At 48.5% G+C, this 18,450-nt stretch overlaps 1 protein-coding gene across 1 annotated transcript; it reads right to left on the bottom strand.

Moving 5' to 3' along the window:
• Window positions 1-6,756: 6,756 nt before the first annotated feature.
• Clec18c (C-type lectin domain family 18 member C) lies at window positions 6,757-18,079 on the bottom strand. Its single transcript, XM_052166984.1, has 12 exons — window positions 17,890-18,079; window positions 17,226-17,317; window positions 15,143-15,385; window positions 12,286-12,383; window positions 11,686-11,807; window positions 11,396-11,503; window positions 10,161-10,253; window positions 9,288-9,394; window positions 8,532-8,661; window positions 8,168-8,264; window positions 7,263-7,354; window positions 6,757-6,794 (listed from the first exon to the last, which is right to left on the bottom strand). Exons 1-12 carry the CDS (start codon window positions 18,053-18,055, stop codon window positions 6,757-6,759), a joined length of 1,386 nt encoding a protein of 461 aa, XP_052022944.1. The 5' UTR covers window positions 18,056-18,079.
• Between the last annotated feature and the right edge of the window lie 371 nt (window positions 18,080-18,450).

Here is an 18,450-nt window from a genome sequence, read left to right as displayed (position 1 = left end):
CTTTAAGACAGTGTTTCTCTTTGATCCTGGAGCTGGATTGGCAGCCAACAGTTTTCCTGACCCTACGGTGGCCACGACTGGTTTTGTTGTTGTTTTTTCTTTTCTTTTCCTTTCTTTCTTTCTTTCTTTCTTTCTTTCTTTCTTTCTTTCTTTCTTTCTTTCTTTCTTTCTTTCTTTCTTTCTTTCTTTCTTTCTTTTTTTCAAGACAGGGTTTCTCTGTATAGCCCTGGCTGTCCTGGAACTCACTTTGTAGACCAGGCTGGCCTAGAATGTAGAAATCTGCCTGCCTCTGCCTCCCGAGTGCTGGGATTAAAGCTGTGTGCCACCACGCCCCAGTTGTTGTTTTTTCATGTAGAAGAACTAAAATAGCTGCAGTCTACCCAGAATGCTGGGAGTGGATGTTGTTAACAACCTGGTGACCATTTGCCATTGGTCGAGCCAGACCTTACCCAAATCCTCCCAGAGTGATTATCCCAGACTCCCTCAAACAGACCTTTATTGTTAACTTTCAGTCAATAGAATCCACCCTTAGGGGAGATGTGATATGCACTTTATAGCCTGCTGACCTCTGTGTTATCTTGGTCAGAGATCTCACCAGATTCTAGGTGAGCAGTTCTCAACCTGTGTGTTTGTGTGTGTGTGTGTGTGTGTGTGTGTGTCTCGGGGCGCGATATCAAACAACACTTTCATACGAGTCACATATCAGATATACCGCATATTATATATTTATATTACTATTCATAACATTAGCAAAATTACAGTTACAAAATAGCAATGACATAGTTTAATGTTTGGGGATCACCACAACATGAGGAGCTGTATTAAAGGGTCATAGCATTAGCAAAGTTGAGAACCACTGTTTCAGCCCTTTACAAAGATGAGAGTTTTCTTTTTTTTTTTTGTAAAGATTTTATTTATTTTATATATATGACACTGTAGCTGTCTTGAGATATACCAGTAGAGGTCATCCGATCCCATTACAGATGGTTGTGAGCCACCATGTGGTTGCTGGGATTTGAACTCAGGGCCTCTGGAAGAGCAGTCAGTGCTCTTAACGGCTGAGCCAGCTCTCCAGCCCTGATGAGAGTTTTCTTATTTGTTTGTTTGGTTGGTTTTTTATTTGTTTTTTTTTTGTTTTGTTTTTTTAAATATTTATTTATTATATGTAAGTACACCATAGCTGTCTTCAGATGCCAGAAGAGGGTGTCATATCTCTTTATGGATGGTTGTGAGCCACCATGTGGATGCTGGGATTTGAACTCATGACCTTTGGAAGAGCAGTCGGTGCTCTTACCTGCTGAGCCATCTCTCCAGCCCTGTTTTGTTTTCTTTTGTTTGTTTTAAGGCAGGGCTTCTCTGTGTAGTCCTGGCTTTCCTGGAACTCACTCTGTAGACCAGGCTAGCCTCAAACTCAAAGATCCCGCCTGCCTTAGCCTCCCAGGTGCTGGGATTAAAGGCTTGGGGAACCACTATCTGCTTCTTGCAAAAAAGTGTTTCTGAGCAGCCATGCCTTAAGTTTTATTGGGCTCCTTAAATTGGAATGATTGTAGCCTGGGAATTTTTTCCCCCAAATCCTATTGTGTTTGAATATGCTTACAATAAACTGCCTGGTGTCAGACCTGGAAGTTTGATCCAGCCTGGTTAACTAAGCTGGGCTGAACCCTGTTTTCATACTCACCTCTTCCTGGTTCTTTCTCCTGCCTGCCATGATGCTTTCAGAGATACTGACCTGCAGGAATCACTCCGACCCACTGAACCATCTTCCTGCCACCCCCACCCCCAACACGCATTTGTAAAAGAAGGGTTATGAGGCATGTTAGGGTTGCCAGTTAACATACCAGTCAAATGTCAGCTGGAGACAGTTTAAAGAACATACAAGGAACCCCACTGCAGCCTGCTCCCAGTGGTCGTGCCAGGGTCAAGGAAGCAGAGGACAAAGTTCCATATGGAGAAAGAGCCCTCAGTTGTTGTTATGGTTACACTGCTTCCTGGTACTGTGGTCGGAAGGATCACGTGTCTTCCTTGAAACAGTAGGAAGACTTGGAACGTGTGGGCTAGCTGAGCTCAGTGGGTTAGGTAGGAACTATAGCAGAGGACTGGGGCAAGCCTGGGAGGAGGATGCTTTGGACCTTGGGTGCCTCTCATCATCTCACAGATGGGATCTGGAGGGTGTTTGTGGTCTCCATCCTGGCCCAGATTCTCTTGTGACCTGGGAGGCAGCTGTCCAACAAGGGACTCAGTCTCCTTAGCAATGTTTAAATCCACATTGATAGTAGTGTGGGCCACGAAGAGTCTGGACCAGGACTCCTTTGACCCATTGATGTGCAATGGTAGCAAAAACAGATGAGACCCTATCCTGTATTCCCAAATGCAGGGGCAGGCTTGGTGGCCATTAACCTGTGCAGTCACACGAGTGTCCCATTAGGAGAACTTTCAAGCCTTGTTATTTTAAAATTCTTTTCATTTTTGTTTATTCTGTTTATTTATTTATTTTGGTTTTTCATCACAAGGTTCCTCTATATAACAGCCCTGGCTGTCCTGGAGATATGCCTGCCTCTGCCTCCCAGGTTCTGGGATTAAAGGCATATACCACACCATGCCCGGCTCCATTTCTAATTTTTTAAATTACATTTATTTGTTTATCTTCTATATGTGTGTGTATAGATCTTCACACTTGTGCCACTGTGTGTGTGTGTGTAACTCAGAGGACAAGTTGTAGGAGTCTGTTTCTCGCCACCTGGAACCAAGCTGAGACAGATCCTACTTTCCTGAAAGAAACTGAATACACCTCTCTCTACCTTCCTTCCTTTCCCAGCCTTCCTTAAAGCCATGGCCTGGGCACATGACATAGGACTTCCAATCAGACCTAAGAGCCCAGCTTTCAAAGATGGTGGCATTTCTCTCCCACTTTGGTCATTTGTAGCTACAGAGGCAATGCAGTCTTCACGAAGCCAACTCTGCTATGTAATCTCTTCCAGATCTAATTCTAGAATTACAACCAAGATTCATACAAATTCAGGACCGAGAATACATGGAGTGGTAAGGAGCCCTGTAGAAATAGTGGGCAGTCTAAGGCTCGCCAGTAGCCAGAGGACAGTGAAAATCCAGCTAGTATTAAGGGAAGAGCCTCCAGCAGTCCGTGGCATGCTGTGGGGAGACAGTTAATCCTGTGGTCCCTTAGAACAAAGAACCCAGTAAAGGCAAAGCTTCACAGGACCTAATGGCTCCTGCCACAAAAGTACAAAGATCATACTGACTTCAAGCCAGAGTCAAGCCGGAATGGTTGTGCTGATGGCTACAGAGTAAAGGGACGCCCCCTGGAGGGCCCCATCTGTTAGTGCCCTCATCAGTAAAGCTCATCTATGTATGGTCTCCAGGAAGCATGGAACATTGCCCACACACAACCCAAGACAGTCTCTTCAGGTGCAAAGCAAAAATATTAGTAAGTGGGTTAGGAGCATAGCTCAGTGGTAAAGAGCTTACCTAGCACGTATAAGAACCTGGGTTTATCTCCAGTACTTAAGAGAAATTCAGACATTTACATTCATCATTATATTTACTCTTTAGGGTTTTTTTTTTAAATGTATGCCTCTTTTGTAATATATGTATCATATGAGTACTGCATTACATGAACAGAATTCATTAGCAAATATATAAGCACGTTTAGGTTTTTACAGTCAGATGCTTGCAACTAAACCTACAAAACCACCAGGCTTCTGATCCAGAAAGGACCTTGTAGAACCACATTTAGAATAGCAGCTTAAGCCAGAAAGGATACCGAGGAGCTTGGATACTGCTTGCTCCCGCGGAAAACAAAGCTTTCTCTTGAGAAGCCCAGAAGGTTTTCTCTCCATTCTTCCTCTGCTTTTGGACATAAACTGGCTACTCTGAGTTGGGACCACACTCAGCTCTCCCTCCTAGCCCCGGAGGAGAAGCAAAATGCAGCCCCCCAACTCTTTTACTATGTAGCTCAGCCTGGCCCAGAATGCAGAATCTTCTTGCCTTAAATTCTTGAACACTGACATCACAGGTATATGACACTAAACCCAGGCTACAAGCAGAAACTCTGAAAGAACCAGATCCAGGTCCTATTGCTTCTTGTCAGTTCTCCCAACACAGAAAGGAAGCTCTGTGCTTATTATATTTATTTAGTGTATAAATATATACACTTCATGCCAGGCAGAAGAGTCAGTTCTTTGCTTCCACCATGTGAGTCCCAGATATTGAACTCTGGTCACCAAACTTGTCAGCAAGTACCTTGTTTGGCTGGGTTATTTTGCTGCCCCAATTTATTTATTTGTAAGACAGAGTCTTACACCTTAGCCCACTGGTCTTGGGCTTACTATGCAGCCCAAGCTGGCCTTGAGATAATTGAATTGCTCCAGCCTCAGCCTTCTGAATTCTGGGATTACCGGAGCCACCACACCTGACAGCATATTGAGTCTATATAGTCTGGGGAGGAAAAACCCTGACCTATTTTTCACATCATGGAAAAATAAAGTTCACAGATGAAATCTGTATGGAAATACAAATAGGCATATGGTAAGCGAGATCCTGTGTTTCAGAACTTACTATGAAAAATCTACTATGAAACACAAAACCTTTCTGATACATTAGCCAATGCATGCTTATTGAATAAGCTCTATATTTTTCTAGGACTGATGGCTATGTGGGATATATATCTCAACACTTCCTGAGACCCTAGCAGTGACTATGCTACTGCTGGGCATCTGCCACCTCGGGCAGCCCAGTCTATTGAGCACGGAGACTGCCTCCGTGGGAGTGTCTGTCGTCCGAGGTTCCCTTTCCTTCCAGTATCGGCGGGCTACTGTTTCCAACATGCCTGCGGATGGACGCATCCTGCAACATACGTGCCACTTCCCAGCTATTCCCTGCAGAAGAGCTTGGGCCAGGTGACAAACTTCAGGAGCAGTGGGAGGGAAAGGATAACCGGGAGGTGGGCGGGGCTATCCCATACGGATGGGCGGGGCCAGGGTAGTGGGCGAGGCCTCGGGCTCTGACTGGCACTGAAGTGATTCTCAGCGGGAGATTGCTTTGGTACCATAACTCTTAAGGTTGCTTGACTCCCCCAATAAGACTCTATCCACAGGCTGGGGTTAAGGCAAGAATGTAGGGTCCTAGCCGGGAGGTGGTGGCACACGCCTGTAATCCCAGCACTCTGGAAGGCAGAGGCAGGCAGATTTCTGAGTTCGAGGCCAGCCTGGTCTACAGAGTGAGTTCCAGGACAGCCAGGGCTATACAGAGAAACCCTGTCTCGGGAAAATAAATAAATAAATAAATAAATAAATAAATAAATAAATAAATAAAAGAATGCAGGGCCCTTCTACGTCCAGGCAGGGATCTGAAACAGAGGGCAATGCTCTGAGGCCTGTTCTGGCAAACATGAACTTGTATAGACTGGGGAAAAAAGATACCTTGGCCTAGAAGAGTTTGCTATGTCAAAGAAAACTAAAGTCTCCAGATGAAATTACACAGAGATAGGCATACCTAACACATAGGTCCTCATGTGTCGTGTTCGCATTATATGAGTGAAGGAACAGCAGCCCCTCTTCCGTGCCTCCCTGACTTCGTTAAGCAGGTTATATCAGTGAAAGAAAATAGAAGGATTAAATGATAGCCAAACTGACTAGGTTTCTCAGCTGTGTTACTTTGGGCAAGTTACTCAACCTCTCTGCTGGCATTTCTTCAACTGGAAGATGATATTTGATGATAAGGTGATGGGAGATAGGACTCCACTGGTGGAGACTGTGTGTGTGTGTGTGTGTGTGTGTGTGGCCTTGAGAGGATTTTTCCTCCCCAGACTATATAGACTCAATATGCTGTCAGGTGTGGTGGCTCTGGTAATCCCAGCATTCAGAAGGCTGAGGCTGGAGCAATTCAATTATCTCAAGCCCCCCCCCCCCCCACACACACACACATACAATTTCCCAGATTTTCAGGGTAGTGGAAATCTACCTGAAATTCTTTTCAGGGTAGTTTCTATCCTACTGCTTGAGGAGAAAAGAAGATAGGAGGAGCGGGGGGGGGGGGGGTGTCACTGGAGCAAAGAGACTAATAGGAAACTGACAGTGAAGCCCCAGACCCTCTGGTCTTCCCAGGATCATTTTCTCTACCATCTGAATCCCCCTCAAAGCTACCGACTGGCTAGGTGTGATAGCACATGCTTGAAATCCCAGTACTCGGAAGCTAAGGAAGGAGGCTTACTGTGATTTGGAAGCCAGGCTGGGCTCCATGGTGAATTTAAGGCCAGCCTGAACTTGGTCAGTACAAGAAAACAAAACAATAACTGCAACAACAATACAAAAATGAAACAAAATACACAGGGGGGGATTGAAGAATTGCAAAGCCGGCTGATTCATAACATCATTTAATCCTTTATAAAGCCACTAGTCTGGAAAACTCCAGCTGCCCAGGGGTCTGGATGGAGCAGAACGGTTTCTTCTGGCCACCGGCTCTGGCTTTTGCTTTAGGAGCCCTTGGAAGCCCATCTTTCCCATCAAAAGCAGGCCGAGGATCCTGCCATTTCTCTTCCCATGCCAGGCTCCTTGAGGACCCTGTATTTACTTCCCATGGGCTACACCACTATCCTACCCATCATCCAGCATTGCACAAGGTCTGAGACCTCTTGGGAGGTCGAACTTTGAGTCCCAGCCAGGCATTTGTTTCATACAGGAGAGAAGTCCAGCAAATTGATTTGTGCATTCAGGGGCTGGCAGGAGAGATGCTTGGCCAGGCTCAGGGCCCTGGCTCCCACTGGGAATAGTGCTTCTGAGCTGGAAAGGAAGCGTGATAGAGTGAGTCCTCCCATGGTGGGGACTCTGCTGTGATCTCTTGGGGAACAAGAGACAAGGTGGATGCTGGGAGCTGATGTTGGTCCAGCTTTCACTTCTGCCCCTCCCCCAGATCTCATTGAGCTGTGGGTAATTCAGGTACAGTAAGGGATCTGACTGATCCCCAGGTGATAGCTTTCATGATCGAAGCAGAGGAACCCCAGAAAACTCCCAAGCAAGATGTGGATCCAGTCTTGTTTTCTCTGCATGAACATGGTATTCAAAGCTGATGGGCCAGCATCATTTCCTCAGCCTGAGAAAGTTGCAAATACAAGGCCCTGAGCAGGAAGCCATCTCTGACTGTGCACTCAGACACACTCTGTACCAATGGCTATCCTAGCAGCATGGAGCAGGCTGTTAGCACATCAGGAGAAAGGTAAGGGAGGAAGGGAGCTGAGAGCGTGGTCTCACCAAACTGGCAGATATAACGGTTTTGAGTTTTACAACGTTGGTCGTTCCAGTTGAAGGCAGCAGATGCCTGCATTTCCACACAGTTCCCAAACCTGCGGGGCCAGGATAAAGAGTGCTTAGGTGGGGGGATGAAATTAGGAACCTAGTAGAGTCTTAGACCCTCCAACCCACTAAACCTTCTGCATCTGTGAGGCGTGGCGCATCACATGCAGAAGGGGCTGCTGGGAGCCAGTGCTCATTCCGTTCCCCATATAGTGCAGCTTTCCACAGGGAAGCTGGGAGGTCTCTGTAACCCTCCACCCACCCCAGTGGCACTTAACCACAGCAGGAATATACAGGACCACACCCTTCTGCCATCAAGAGAATATATTCTGGAAGTCCAATCAGGCCTGACTGCAGTGAGGGTGTGCTGGGGGAGATATTTGGAAACCTCGGTGATCCTATAGACTACTATAGATCCTATAGATGGTGATCTTGGCCGCTGTTGTGGCACTCCTGGGCTTTGAAGACCAGGGAAATGCCACATAACCAGAATGTTCTCTGTACAGCACAGCTGGTGGGTCAGCTGGTGGAGGTATGCATGAAGGGTGCAGATGGGTGGGCACCAGAAATGATGGGTTGATGCAGGCAGTAGGCAGGTGAGGGACTAGGGAACAGATACCAAGTGTTGCAACTAGCAATCATAGATGGATGGAGACTTCTTGGGTCCCCTTTCTATGAAATGTGCCTTCTGTGTCTCCCTTACCTGTGTCTGCATCAGCGGACCCAGGCTTCCCTGTCACCTAAAAGCAGGTAACACCCAGGCCTGTATAGGCTGGGTGAAGGTTTTCAGTGGCATCTGAAGCTCAACCAGGCAGGCCCAAGTGCGATGTGGACCCAGAGGAGGATAAACATCCCAGACTCACCCCTGGTTGTCAGGCTGCCCAAAGGCAAAACTGGTGAAGGACTGGTGTTCTCCAGTAGTCCAACGGAAGGAGTCTGTAGCTGCCTTGTAGGTGAGTCCTGGATCAGGGTAGCCAAGGTTGCCTTCTCTCTGAGAGTCCAGAAGCCTGCTGCCTAATGCCTTCAGAATTCTCCCTACCCCTTGCTACTTCCCTCCCTGCATCCCTCTTCCCGGGGAAGGAGATTGTCTTGACTACTGACCCATGTTCCAAGCTCTTTCCATATCCGTGCTATCTGTTAGGGGTTGCCACAGTCCCTGCTTCCCGGAGCCCAGTAGGACTTCTATTCATCCCTCCTTACCACACCCTTCCACCGCCAAGTACTCACCGATCCAGAAATTCTTGGTTTCAAAGTCACTGTCAGTCACCTCATTGGTGGTCTCCAGGCGGCCCAGGTAGAAGGCAAGGATGTCTTGCACTTTCTGGCTCTCAATCTGGGCTAGCACCCCACCTTTTCCCTGTAACCCCACTCTGAGTCATATGGGACAGACTGTAGAGTTCAGACCCAGAACGTTCTACCCATTCATTTGCCCCACCATGGCTAGGATTCCAAATATGTGTGTTGGCTGGGATGTCTTGATCCCCACTCTCAACATCTTCCTGCCCATGAGAATGGAGGCCCTCCTCATCCTCTTCCCACCAGACTTCCCTTCGTGTGTGCACACGGCCCAGTTAGCATCTCACAGGCCGACCCTAGGCATGCTCTCAGAAGACTTTGTCTCAATCGCCCAGTGTATTAAATAGATCCGGATCAATTGTCGATGTTAGCAAGTCAAGAAAGACCAAGGAAAATCTGGGTTTCTGGTTTTGGAAAACCCTGTGTTCTGGCTAGAACCTGGCATCCTAGCATGTCATTCACCAGCCGGAGCTGAGTCAAAACAGCTCCTAGGATAGGAGTGGGGTGGGGTTTTGTTCCTGGCTGTTAGGTGGGACCCTGGCTTGTATGTGCCTCGAATCTATGACTCCAGCTTTATACTAAGGAAGAGAGCTAGGCCAGGAGAAGTTGAAGGAACTATCTCTTGGTCCAAAGCCATGCCATTGCCACCCCGTTTGAGACCCTGGGAAGGCAAAGGTCAGCCCTCACCTGACATCTCATCTTGGCTCCGTAGTAGGTGTCTGCCTCGGGGGACACCATGAAGCAATCTCCATCGATCCTCAGGTCACAGGTATGGAAAGGGAAGCGTACCTTGGCTGCGGGGAGTAACAGGAAAACTTGAGTTTGTGTGCTGACCTCGTAATCTTTACCCTCTCCCGTCACACTGAGCTATGTTTCTGGTGCCCCAACCTTGGGCTACCTACTCCAGACCGGAAGTGGATAAAGGGCAATAGTGTGCTGGTAAAATGGCATCATGAGATCTCTCAGGAGAGAGAGAGGGGGGCAGGGTCTGGGGAGTCCAGGGTGGGCAAGATGGCTCAGTAGGTAGAAGCACTTGCTGCCCAGGGGCCTGATGTTCTGAGTTCAATCCCCGGGAGCCCATATAGTGGAAGGAGAGAATCAGCCTCCACACATTGCCCTCTGACATCAACACCTGCTCTGTGGCACATGCACACAAATAAAATGTCATTTAATAAAAAGGTCCATAGCAGCCGGGCGGTGGTGGCGCACACCTGTAATCCCAGCATTCTGGGAGGCAGAGGCAGGTGGATTTCTGAGTTCGAGGCCAGCCTGGTCTACAGAGTGAGTTCCAGGACAGCCACAGCCAGGGCTACACAGAGAAACCCTGTCTTGAAAAAAACCAAATCCAAAAAAACCAAAAAAAAAAAAAAAAAAAAGGTCCTATAGCATTTGCTAGTTCCACTGGTATCAATACCCTGCTGTGATCAATTCCAGGATATTACGGTGGTTTTCCTGAAAGGAGTTGGTAATACTTGACACATGAACTCTTACGGGCTGATAAAGTCAGGTCCAGCACCCCACTGAAGAGGGGTCTGAGAACAAGCTCAAGTTGGAACTCACTGGCACACTGGGCTCCTCCATAGCCGACATCACAGAGACAGGAACATTCTTCTTTTTGGAATCGGCCATGCACACACTGTGCACTGCAGCGCACTGCCGGGACGGAGCAGACAGGTGGAGTCTCAAGCTCAGTCTCAAGCCACCTGGACCCATAGGCCAACCACAGCAAGTAACGTTTGGAAGGTGTGGTGATTTGAATATGCTTGGCCCAGGGAGTGGCACTATTAGGAGGTGTGGCCTTGTCGGAGTGGGCGTGGCTTGCTGGGGTGGGCGTGGCCTTACTGGAAGAAGTGTGTCACTGTGGATGCTGGGCTTTGAGGTAATATATGCTCAAGCTCTGCCTAGTGTGACACACACTCTTCTCCTGGCTGCCTTTGAATCAAAATGTAGAACTCTTGACTCCTCCAGCACCATGTCTGTCTGCACGCTGCCATGCTTCCTGCTATGATGATAATGGACTGAACCTCTGAACTGTAAGCCAGGCCCAATTGAATGTTTTCCTTTATAAGAGTTGCTATGATCAAGGTGTCTCTTTATAGCAACAAAAAATTAGCTAAGACAGAAGATCATGGAAAATGAGAGACCCCGCCTTCTGTTTCCTAATTCTATCTTTGTTTCAATAGACAGCTTAAAGGATCAAATCTGATCCCCCTCCCCCCTTTTTTAAAGATTTATTTATTATTATATGTAAGTACACTATAACTGTCTTCAGACACACCAGAAAAGGGTGTCAGATCTCATTATGGATGGTTGTGAGCCACCTTGTGGTTGCTGGGAATTGAACTCAGGACCTTCGGAAGAGTAGTCAGTGCTCTTAACTGCTGAGCCATCTCTCCAGCCTGTCCTCCCCCTCCAGTTTTTTCAGTCAGAGTGTTACTCTATCTATAGCTCGAGCTAACCTAGAGTTCACTATATAGCCTGTAGCTCATTACAATACTGCTACCTCAGTCTCCCAAATACTAGGATTATAGCACTGAACATTTTAAATCACATGTATAGCACACACTTGGGGTTCAATGAGCTTTTATTGACTGAATGCATGCACTGTAAAATCACAGTAGTCAATAATTTTAATGCACCCCAGATTCCCTCAGAACATCTGAGTCTCCAGCCACCCCAACCCTCCAGCCGTCCCACTGTGCCAGTACACACCGCAAGACAGGTGTAGGCCCACTGAGGCAAACCTCTCTCGTGCTTACTCTGCAGGGCAGCCTGAATAGGTACTGGCTCCTCACCTTGGCAGTACCTCCCTGTGTAGCCAGGGGGACAGTGACAGCGACAGGTGCTAATGTTGAGATGTCCGAGATTTCGGCAGCTCATGCGACATGGGTTCCTGGGAACCTCTGGTAAGAAGCGTAGGTAATTCTGAGAAGGGGGTCTCTTTCCAGCAGGTCAGGCAGGTGTGAAGGCCAAGGCTTCAGGAATAGCCCTTCAGACTGCTTAGTTCCCATCCCAGGGTCACCAAATTCTAAGCCCTCGTATACCCATTGCTCCAGGAGGAGGCAAATAGGGTGGGGGTACTCACCGCAGAGCCCTCCTGCGTGATCCCAGGCCTTGAAACAGCCCGACATACTGGCTGTGCAGAGGGAACACCAGGTGCCTTTCTTATAAGGGGCGATTGTCTTCCCATTTATATCCCAGTTGCCTCTGTGAGAGCAAGCATCAGAAGGTCTGCAGAACCTGGCCTTGGGCAAGGCAGGAGCAGGAGCTTCGGACAGTTGAGGAGTGGCCCCAGGCAGGGCAGGAATGGCTCCTGGCTCCCTTTCCCGTGGACCCCCTTAGCACCTCTGGCCTAGTTAGAGATTCAGGGAGCTGGGTGTGGTCAGTTGGGAAACAAGAGATGACTCCTGGACACATTCCCTCTGAGCAGGGTCACACATCCAGGAAGGAGAACTCATGAACAAGTCCTACTCTGCGTGGCCAGAGTCTACTGTATCTTCTTCCTTGCTTCGTCTTGGCTCCCATGCAGACCAAGGGGTGAAGGCATTTTGGGTGATTGGGCTCCTATCTCACCCTAACTGAAAGTCATCCATGCACCCCTCCCACCTTCAGGCCCAGCCTCCCTGTCCTCTCACCCAACCCCACTCGCAGCTCTCATGTGACCAGCCTACAGTGAGGGGCTTACCCTGGGGAGTAGGCACAGACAAAGGCTTCCATGGCTTTCTGCTCAACGACGCATGGCTGCCGCCCACACCCCAGCTGGCTGGAGGTGGCCCACACGAGCTGCAGAGAACACACGGCTCAGAAACCCTTTCAGACTGGTTTTACTTCAGTCTGGGGACCACAGCACAGGCAGTGCACACTTGGAGAAGGTTTGGCTTCAGCTAGGCAGACAGATGGCTCCCTTAACCTGCCTCGGGCCCCAGGAGGCGTAAACTTTTGGAGTGGAGGGGGTAGTAGAATTTGAGGATTGCTAAGTGTCGAAGAGAGGGACAATTATAGACAGGCGGAAATAGTGACAAAAGAAAGATTTAGATATCAAGGGCCTTGTGTAAGATTGTGAAAATGGCCACAAGCCTTCTCTTCTCCATATATATATATATATATATATATATATATATATAGTGTGTGTGTGTGTGTGTGTGAGATCCCCCATATACATATATGTGCGTGCACACACACACACACACACACACAGAGACAGACAGAGAGAGCAAGACAGAGAGAGGCAGTGAGACAGAGACAGAGAGAGAAAAGGTCTTACTATTCAGGATGCAGCACTGTCCAGGAAATCACGATGTATAGCAGGTTGGCTTCAGACTCATAGAGTTCCATTTGTCGCTGCCTCCCAGATGTTGGAATCAAAGGTATGTTCCACCATGCTCAGTTACAGACTGTTCTTTTATGCTAGAGGTTTAATCCAGGGTCTGGTACATACTAGGCAAGTGTCTACCATTGAGTTGTATTTCCCCAATCCACTAGCCCATGCTTTTTTTTTTTTTAAATAGTTACTGCAGAGGCTAGCCTCAAACTCTCCATGTACCCAAAGATGACACTGAACTCCTCATCTCCCAGCCTCTACATCCTGAGTAGGTAATCCTTACTTCACCATGCCTTACTTTATGCATTACACGTTTTAAGTTTATAATTTTAGGGCTAGAATTAGATTTCAGTGGTAAAGTATTTTCCTATCATGTGCAAAATTCTAGTTTGGATCACTAGCTTTACACATACACAAAATTGGGGCTAGAGAAATGCTCAGTGGTTAAGAGCACTGACTGCCCTTCCAAACAGACCCAGGTTCAATTCCGAGCACCCACGTGGCAGCTCACAATTATCTGTAACTCCAGTATCTGACACCCTCACACAGACGTACATGCAGGTAAAACACCAATGCACATAAAATAAAAATAAATTTAAAGAAAATACACAAAATTAAAGAATGAGAGATAGAGGAGAGAGCATAGAATATACTTAAGGAATTAAATTAATTAAAAAATAATTGCATATTTTAAAACAAACAACCCAGAACCACCATTGAAAATAACAATGACAATTAAAACAACAACAACAACAAACCCAACCTCAAAAAAAAAAAAAACAGCCTTAAGTGATGTAAAAACTTAGAGGATGAAGCGGGGCAGGGGGGCCACTTCTGTAGTCACATCGCTCGGAAGCTGGAGACAAGAGGCACCCGAGCACATCCTGAGCCACAAGGTAAGCTCAGGGCAAGCTTGGTCTGCCTAAGAATACATAGCAAGGAGTTGTATCAAAAACATAAAAGTATGGTGTGGGGAGATATCTTGTCAGATAAAGACACCTACATCTAATTCTGAGGACCCCCCCCCAGTTCAATCCCAGAGCCCCACATGGTAGAAGCAGAGACAATCTTTTGTGCTTCAGATGTGCTCTGTGTGCACATGCGCGCGCGCGCGCGCGCGCGCATACACACACACACACACACACACACACACACACCATCAATAGAAATGAAAATATTAAAAAAAAAATCACTGAGTTCGAGGCCAGCCTGGTCTACAGAGTGAGTTCCAGGACATCCAGGGCTATACAGAGAAACCCTGTCTCAAAAAACCAAAATAAAATAAAATAAAATAAAATAAAATAAAATAAATCAAACAAACTACAAAACAAAACAATGGGCCAAAGAGATGGCTTAGCAGGTTAAAAAGCACCAAAAAACTGACAGAGTTTGAACTCTGGGACCTGCGCAAGAAGCCAGAAGACCAACTCCCCTAAACTGTCTTCTGACCTCTGCATGCATGTGGACACACACACACACATTAAATAAATAGATAAAATATTAAATTAATTAATTAGTATTATAAAACAACAAAACAAACGTAGTCTATTTACACAGGCACTCATAGAAAACACACAAATATGGAATGGAACAAGGCTCGATAAATTTAGGGAACGATTATAACAAATATAATAAATTATTCCAGGAAACGGGGAATGAGACAAAGAGTCTTCCTCACTTTGTGGGTCAACTTCACAATCAGTGTTTACACTGATGGTGTAAAGAAATATCGAGAATTTGCCTGTGTTATTCAATGTTGTGCTTAGCAACTAAACAGTATGTTAAAAACACTCAAAAGTATTCATAGTTGTTGAATGGAGGAGAAACAGAAGAGAACTTTCTTGAGCATGATGTACCTGAGCTTGAGAAAGAGGTTCTTTGTTTGTTTGTTTGTTTTTTGGTTTTTTGGATTTCGGTTTTTTGAGACAGGGTTTCTCTGTATAGCCCTGGCTGTCCTGGAACTCACTCTGTAGATCAGGCTGGCCTTGAACTCAGAAATCCGCCTGCCTCTGCCTCCCAGAGTGCTGGGATTACAGGCATGCGCCACCACCGCCCGGCTAAGAGGTTCATTTGGGAAGGAACAGTGGGAAAACAGGAGGCACAGGGCAGTGGTGTGGTAACAGCTAAGTCTAGACAGTGTCCTTTTAAGGAGGAAGTATCGCCTCTTGTAAGATGGCTGCGGGGACCGTGCCCCAGCCTAGCCATATCTGACTCTACTCACCTGTGTGTAGTGGGTGCAGGTGGCATTGTGTGCACACTCGGAGTGCCCATGTCTGTACTGCAGCCCTTCAGCAAACCAGAGGTTGACCACTTCGACAAAGGATGCTGAGCCCATGGGCAACAACTGCACGTTCCAGCCCACATCTGGGGTATGCCGTGGGGCAGATGCCAGGTTCGGAGAGGCTGAAGAGCCACAAAGGGCTGCCCTGGCTTGAGCCAGCTGTGCCAGGCTCTCGTTCCAGTCCTGGAAGTGGCAAAACCAGACACCCTCAGGTGATACATCCGCTCCCCTGCTGTGGCTGTGCGACAAAAGCTCCAGTCCAGCGCTGCAGGGACACCCAGGTAGCAGGAACTTGAAGCTGCTCATCACACCCTCAATCCAGAGCACAGAGACAATGAAGGCATTCACACTTGTTCTTAGCTCAGTCTTCCCTGGTTCTGCAGTCCAGGACTCAAACCCAGAGAGTGATGCCACCCGGTTTTTTTCTTGGTGTTTTGGGCACAGGGTCTCTCTATGCAGCCCCGGCTGTCTTGTAACCCAATATGTATACCTGGCTGGCCTGAAACTCACAGAGATCGGTCTGCCTTTGCCTCCCAAGTGTTGGGATTAAAGGTGTGTGCTACTGTGCTCAGCCAGTGCCACCCAGTTTTAAACTGGGTCTTCCTGCATCAGTTAACATAATCGAGACTGTCCGAGGAAGATGTGTCCATGGTCTGACCTAATCTAGACTCTTGTTCAGTGAAATTCCTTTCCCAGGTGATTCCGGTCAAGTCGGCAAGATCAAAACTATCTGGCCTTTGGACAGCACGGAAGCAAATGGGCATTGAGCCATCTCTCTTCTGTCTCCGAGGGTCTGTGGGGTGCCTGGTCACACTGAGCAGAGAGTCATGCTTGCCTGCTTACTGATCAGAGCAGTTTTCCTCACTGAACAAAGCCACAGAAGGTTCAGGAAGGACCCCTGGAGCTGCCCAAGATATGTCAGGAAAAGAAAACTGTGCCTCCATCTTCTGAGACTTGCAATAAACACTTTTGACCTCCCCTAGGAAATAGCATCAGTCCAGGCAGGGGACGGACTTCTAATAATCTGAGCCTAGACAGTGCCCAGACTTGCAGACTGGCTTGGCTGTGTTTTCCTTTAAGAGCTGGCCCTAGCCACAGTCAGAACTCTGCTGCTCCCCTCTGGCCACGTGTGATTTTTCCCCCCCAGGCCCATTTAAGCAAGGGTCCCCAAGAAAGGAACAAACTACCAGTCAGCTCATCATAGCATCTACCCAGAGGTTGCAAGGTTCTGCTAGGTACTGTGGCTTGGAAAATCCTGTCTGCTCAGGACATGGGCACCGAGAGACAGGGCAAGGCCAGGGAGAGAAGCGGACCCTCCCCCACCTCCTGGGAAAATGACCTCTGAGCTCTCAAGGTCGCCACCCACTGTGGTTGTTCACCTCCGAGGACTTCATGGGAGGCAGCCATGGGGAACCCTGCCCTCCCTTGCCCATCCCACCCTTGTTCCCAGGCCTGTTCACATGGGCTGGGGTTATGGGGGGGCAGGGGCTTCCCAGACTATGCAGGCAGCATGTCTAAGCCTCCAGGATGATCATCTCCAACCAACCCTGCTGCAGGCTTGCTCCATCACGGGGGCTCTAAACTGCAAGTAAGTAAATGAGTGAGGAACTTGCTAGAGATTTTCCAGTGCTTGCTACATAAATCCTGGTCACAAACCAGTCCGTCCTCCCCTAAAAGCCCCAGTGGGATTCTTCTCCCTCTCTGTTCTTTATCTCTCCCTTTCTGCTGGACTCCTTTGTATAGCTCCCTTTCTGGGGGAGAGGAGGCCTTGGCTCCATCCATATCTGTTGATCTCCGTGGCAACAGGATGCCAGGATAGGTAGGTTTGTTGTCAATGCAATTGCGAGTTGCCAAGGGCCCCGACCTCCTAAACAAATGGCTTTCTCTAAAGGAAGAAGGCGCATAGCTCCCCAGCAACCAAGACTGTGGTGTCCCTGGTGACAGGGCCTCTGTCACCAGGAAGGCCTCCGTGGCTCAGTCCCTCTGGCAGCCCTCTTGACCCAGAGCAGTTGGGTTTACTCACCATTCTCTGCATGTTGGCTGCAGGAGGGTGGACCTGGCTGCGCAGTCGGTTGTGCGCGGTGAGGATTAAGAAACTCTCCTTCCCGCTCAGGGCTGGAGGCCAGGAGAGAAGGTTAGGCTGAGGACCAGCGACTCCTGGGACATCACCGTAGCCAGGTGAGGGTGACCCCACCTCAAAGACACAGATCTGAGATGAGGAGGGCAGTGGTAGCTGTGTAGGGGAGAGCTCCCATTACGGAGATGGAGGGAGGCCAGGAGAGAGACAGGAAGATGGCTGAGAATGGACCAAGTATAGAGCAGTGGCGTGAGTGACTGACTTGGGGGTGGGAAGATGACGGGGGGGGGGGGGTGCTTTGTGGGGAATGAGAGACTCAGCCCTGGACTAGAAGCAGACCTTTCTACAGCACTTTTTTTCTTCTGAGGTCTTAGCTGCAGGCTCTAACTGGTATGGTTCCTTAATTTCAACCCTGGACCCATCTGCTTCCCCCTTCTTCCTTCCCAGTATCCTTTCATCCTCCTCACACTCCTATTAGGTTTCCTCACCATATCACAGCAGCATAGCACAGGGGTCGGCCCTGGGTACCTGACTCCTAGGAATCCCTTGCCACCCTTTCTCAGGCTCACAACAGCACCTCTACTCCTGTCTTTGCCCAGTTATCCCTTACCTTGCAGAGTAGGAGCTTGCTTTGGCAGCTGGGGTGGCTGCGCCTCTGTCCAGGTGATGCCAAGGAGAGACAGGAGCAGAAGCAAGAACCCAAGCAGTCGCCTCTGGCTTCCCAGCCACAGGGAGCGCGCCGTTGGAATCATTGACCTGCCTGGTGCTGCAGACATGGCTTCTCTCAGCCGTCCGGCTAGCCTCCCAGGCATCGAGAAGCTTTTCACGGACTCGGGGAGTCAGGCTAAGCTGCCAGAGAGAAGGAGGAGGCTAGTGGATCATCACTGTGTCCAAACAGCCTCCCCTCCGTGGTACACTGGCTTCAAAAGAGACATAGAACCTTCTTCCTTCTAGACGCTCCTTCCTCCAGCCTCAGTGTCTGGCCAGCCTGCTCCGCAGCAGAAAGGCGGGCAGTGTGCACTGACCCTGTGGCCCCTGCTAATCATTGTAGGATTATTAGCACCCTCGGGGAGCCCCCAAAGACCCTGCTGATTGGCCTACAGACATTCCAGGGCTGTGGGATTAGCGACTAATGACTGTACCCTGGCAGGGGACAATATCCCCCCAGTCC

The sequence above is a fragment of the Apodemus sylvaticus genome, chromosome 21 (genome assembly GCF_947179515.1).
Source record: "Apodemus sylvaticus chromosome 21, mApoSyl1.1, whole genome shotgun sequence".
Lineage (NCBI taxonomy): Eukaryota > Metazoa > Chordata > Mammalia > Rodentia > Muridae > Apodemus > Apodemus sylvaticus.
Note: the sequence above shows the minus strand (reverse complement) of the source record. Positions and strands in the feature narration are given on the sequence as shown.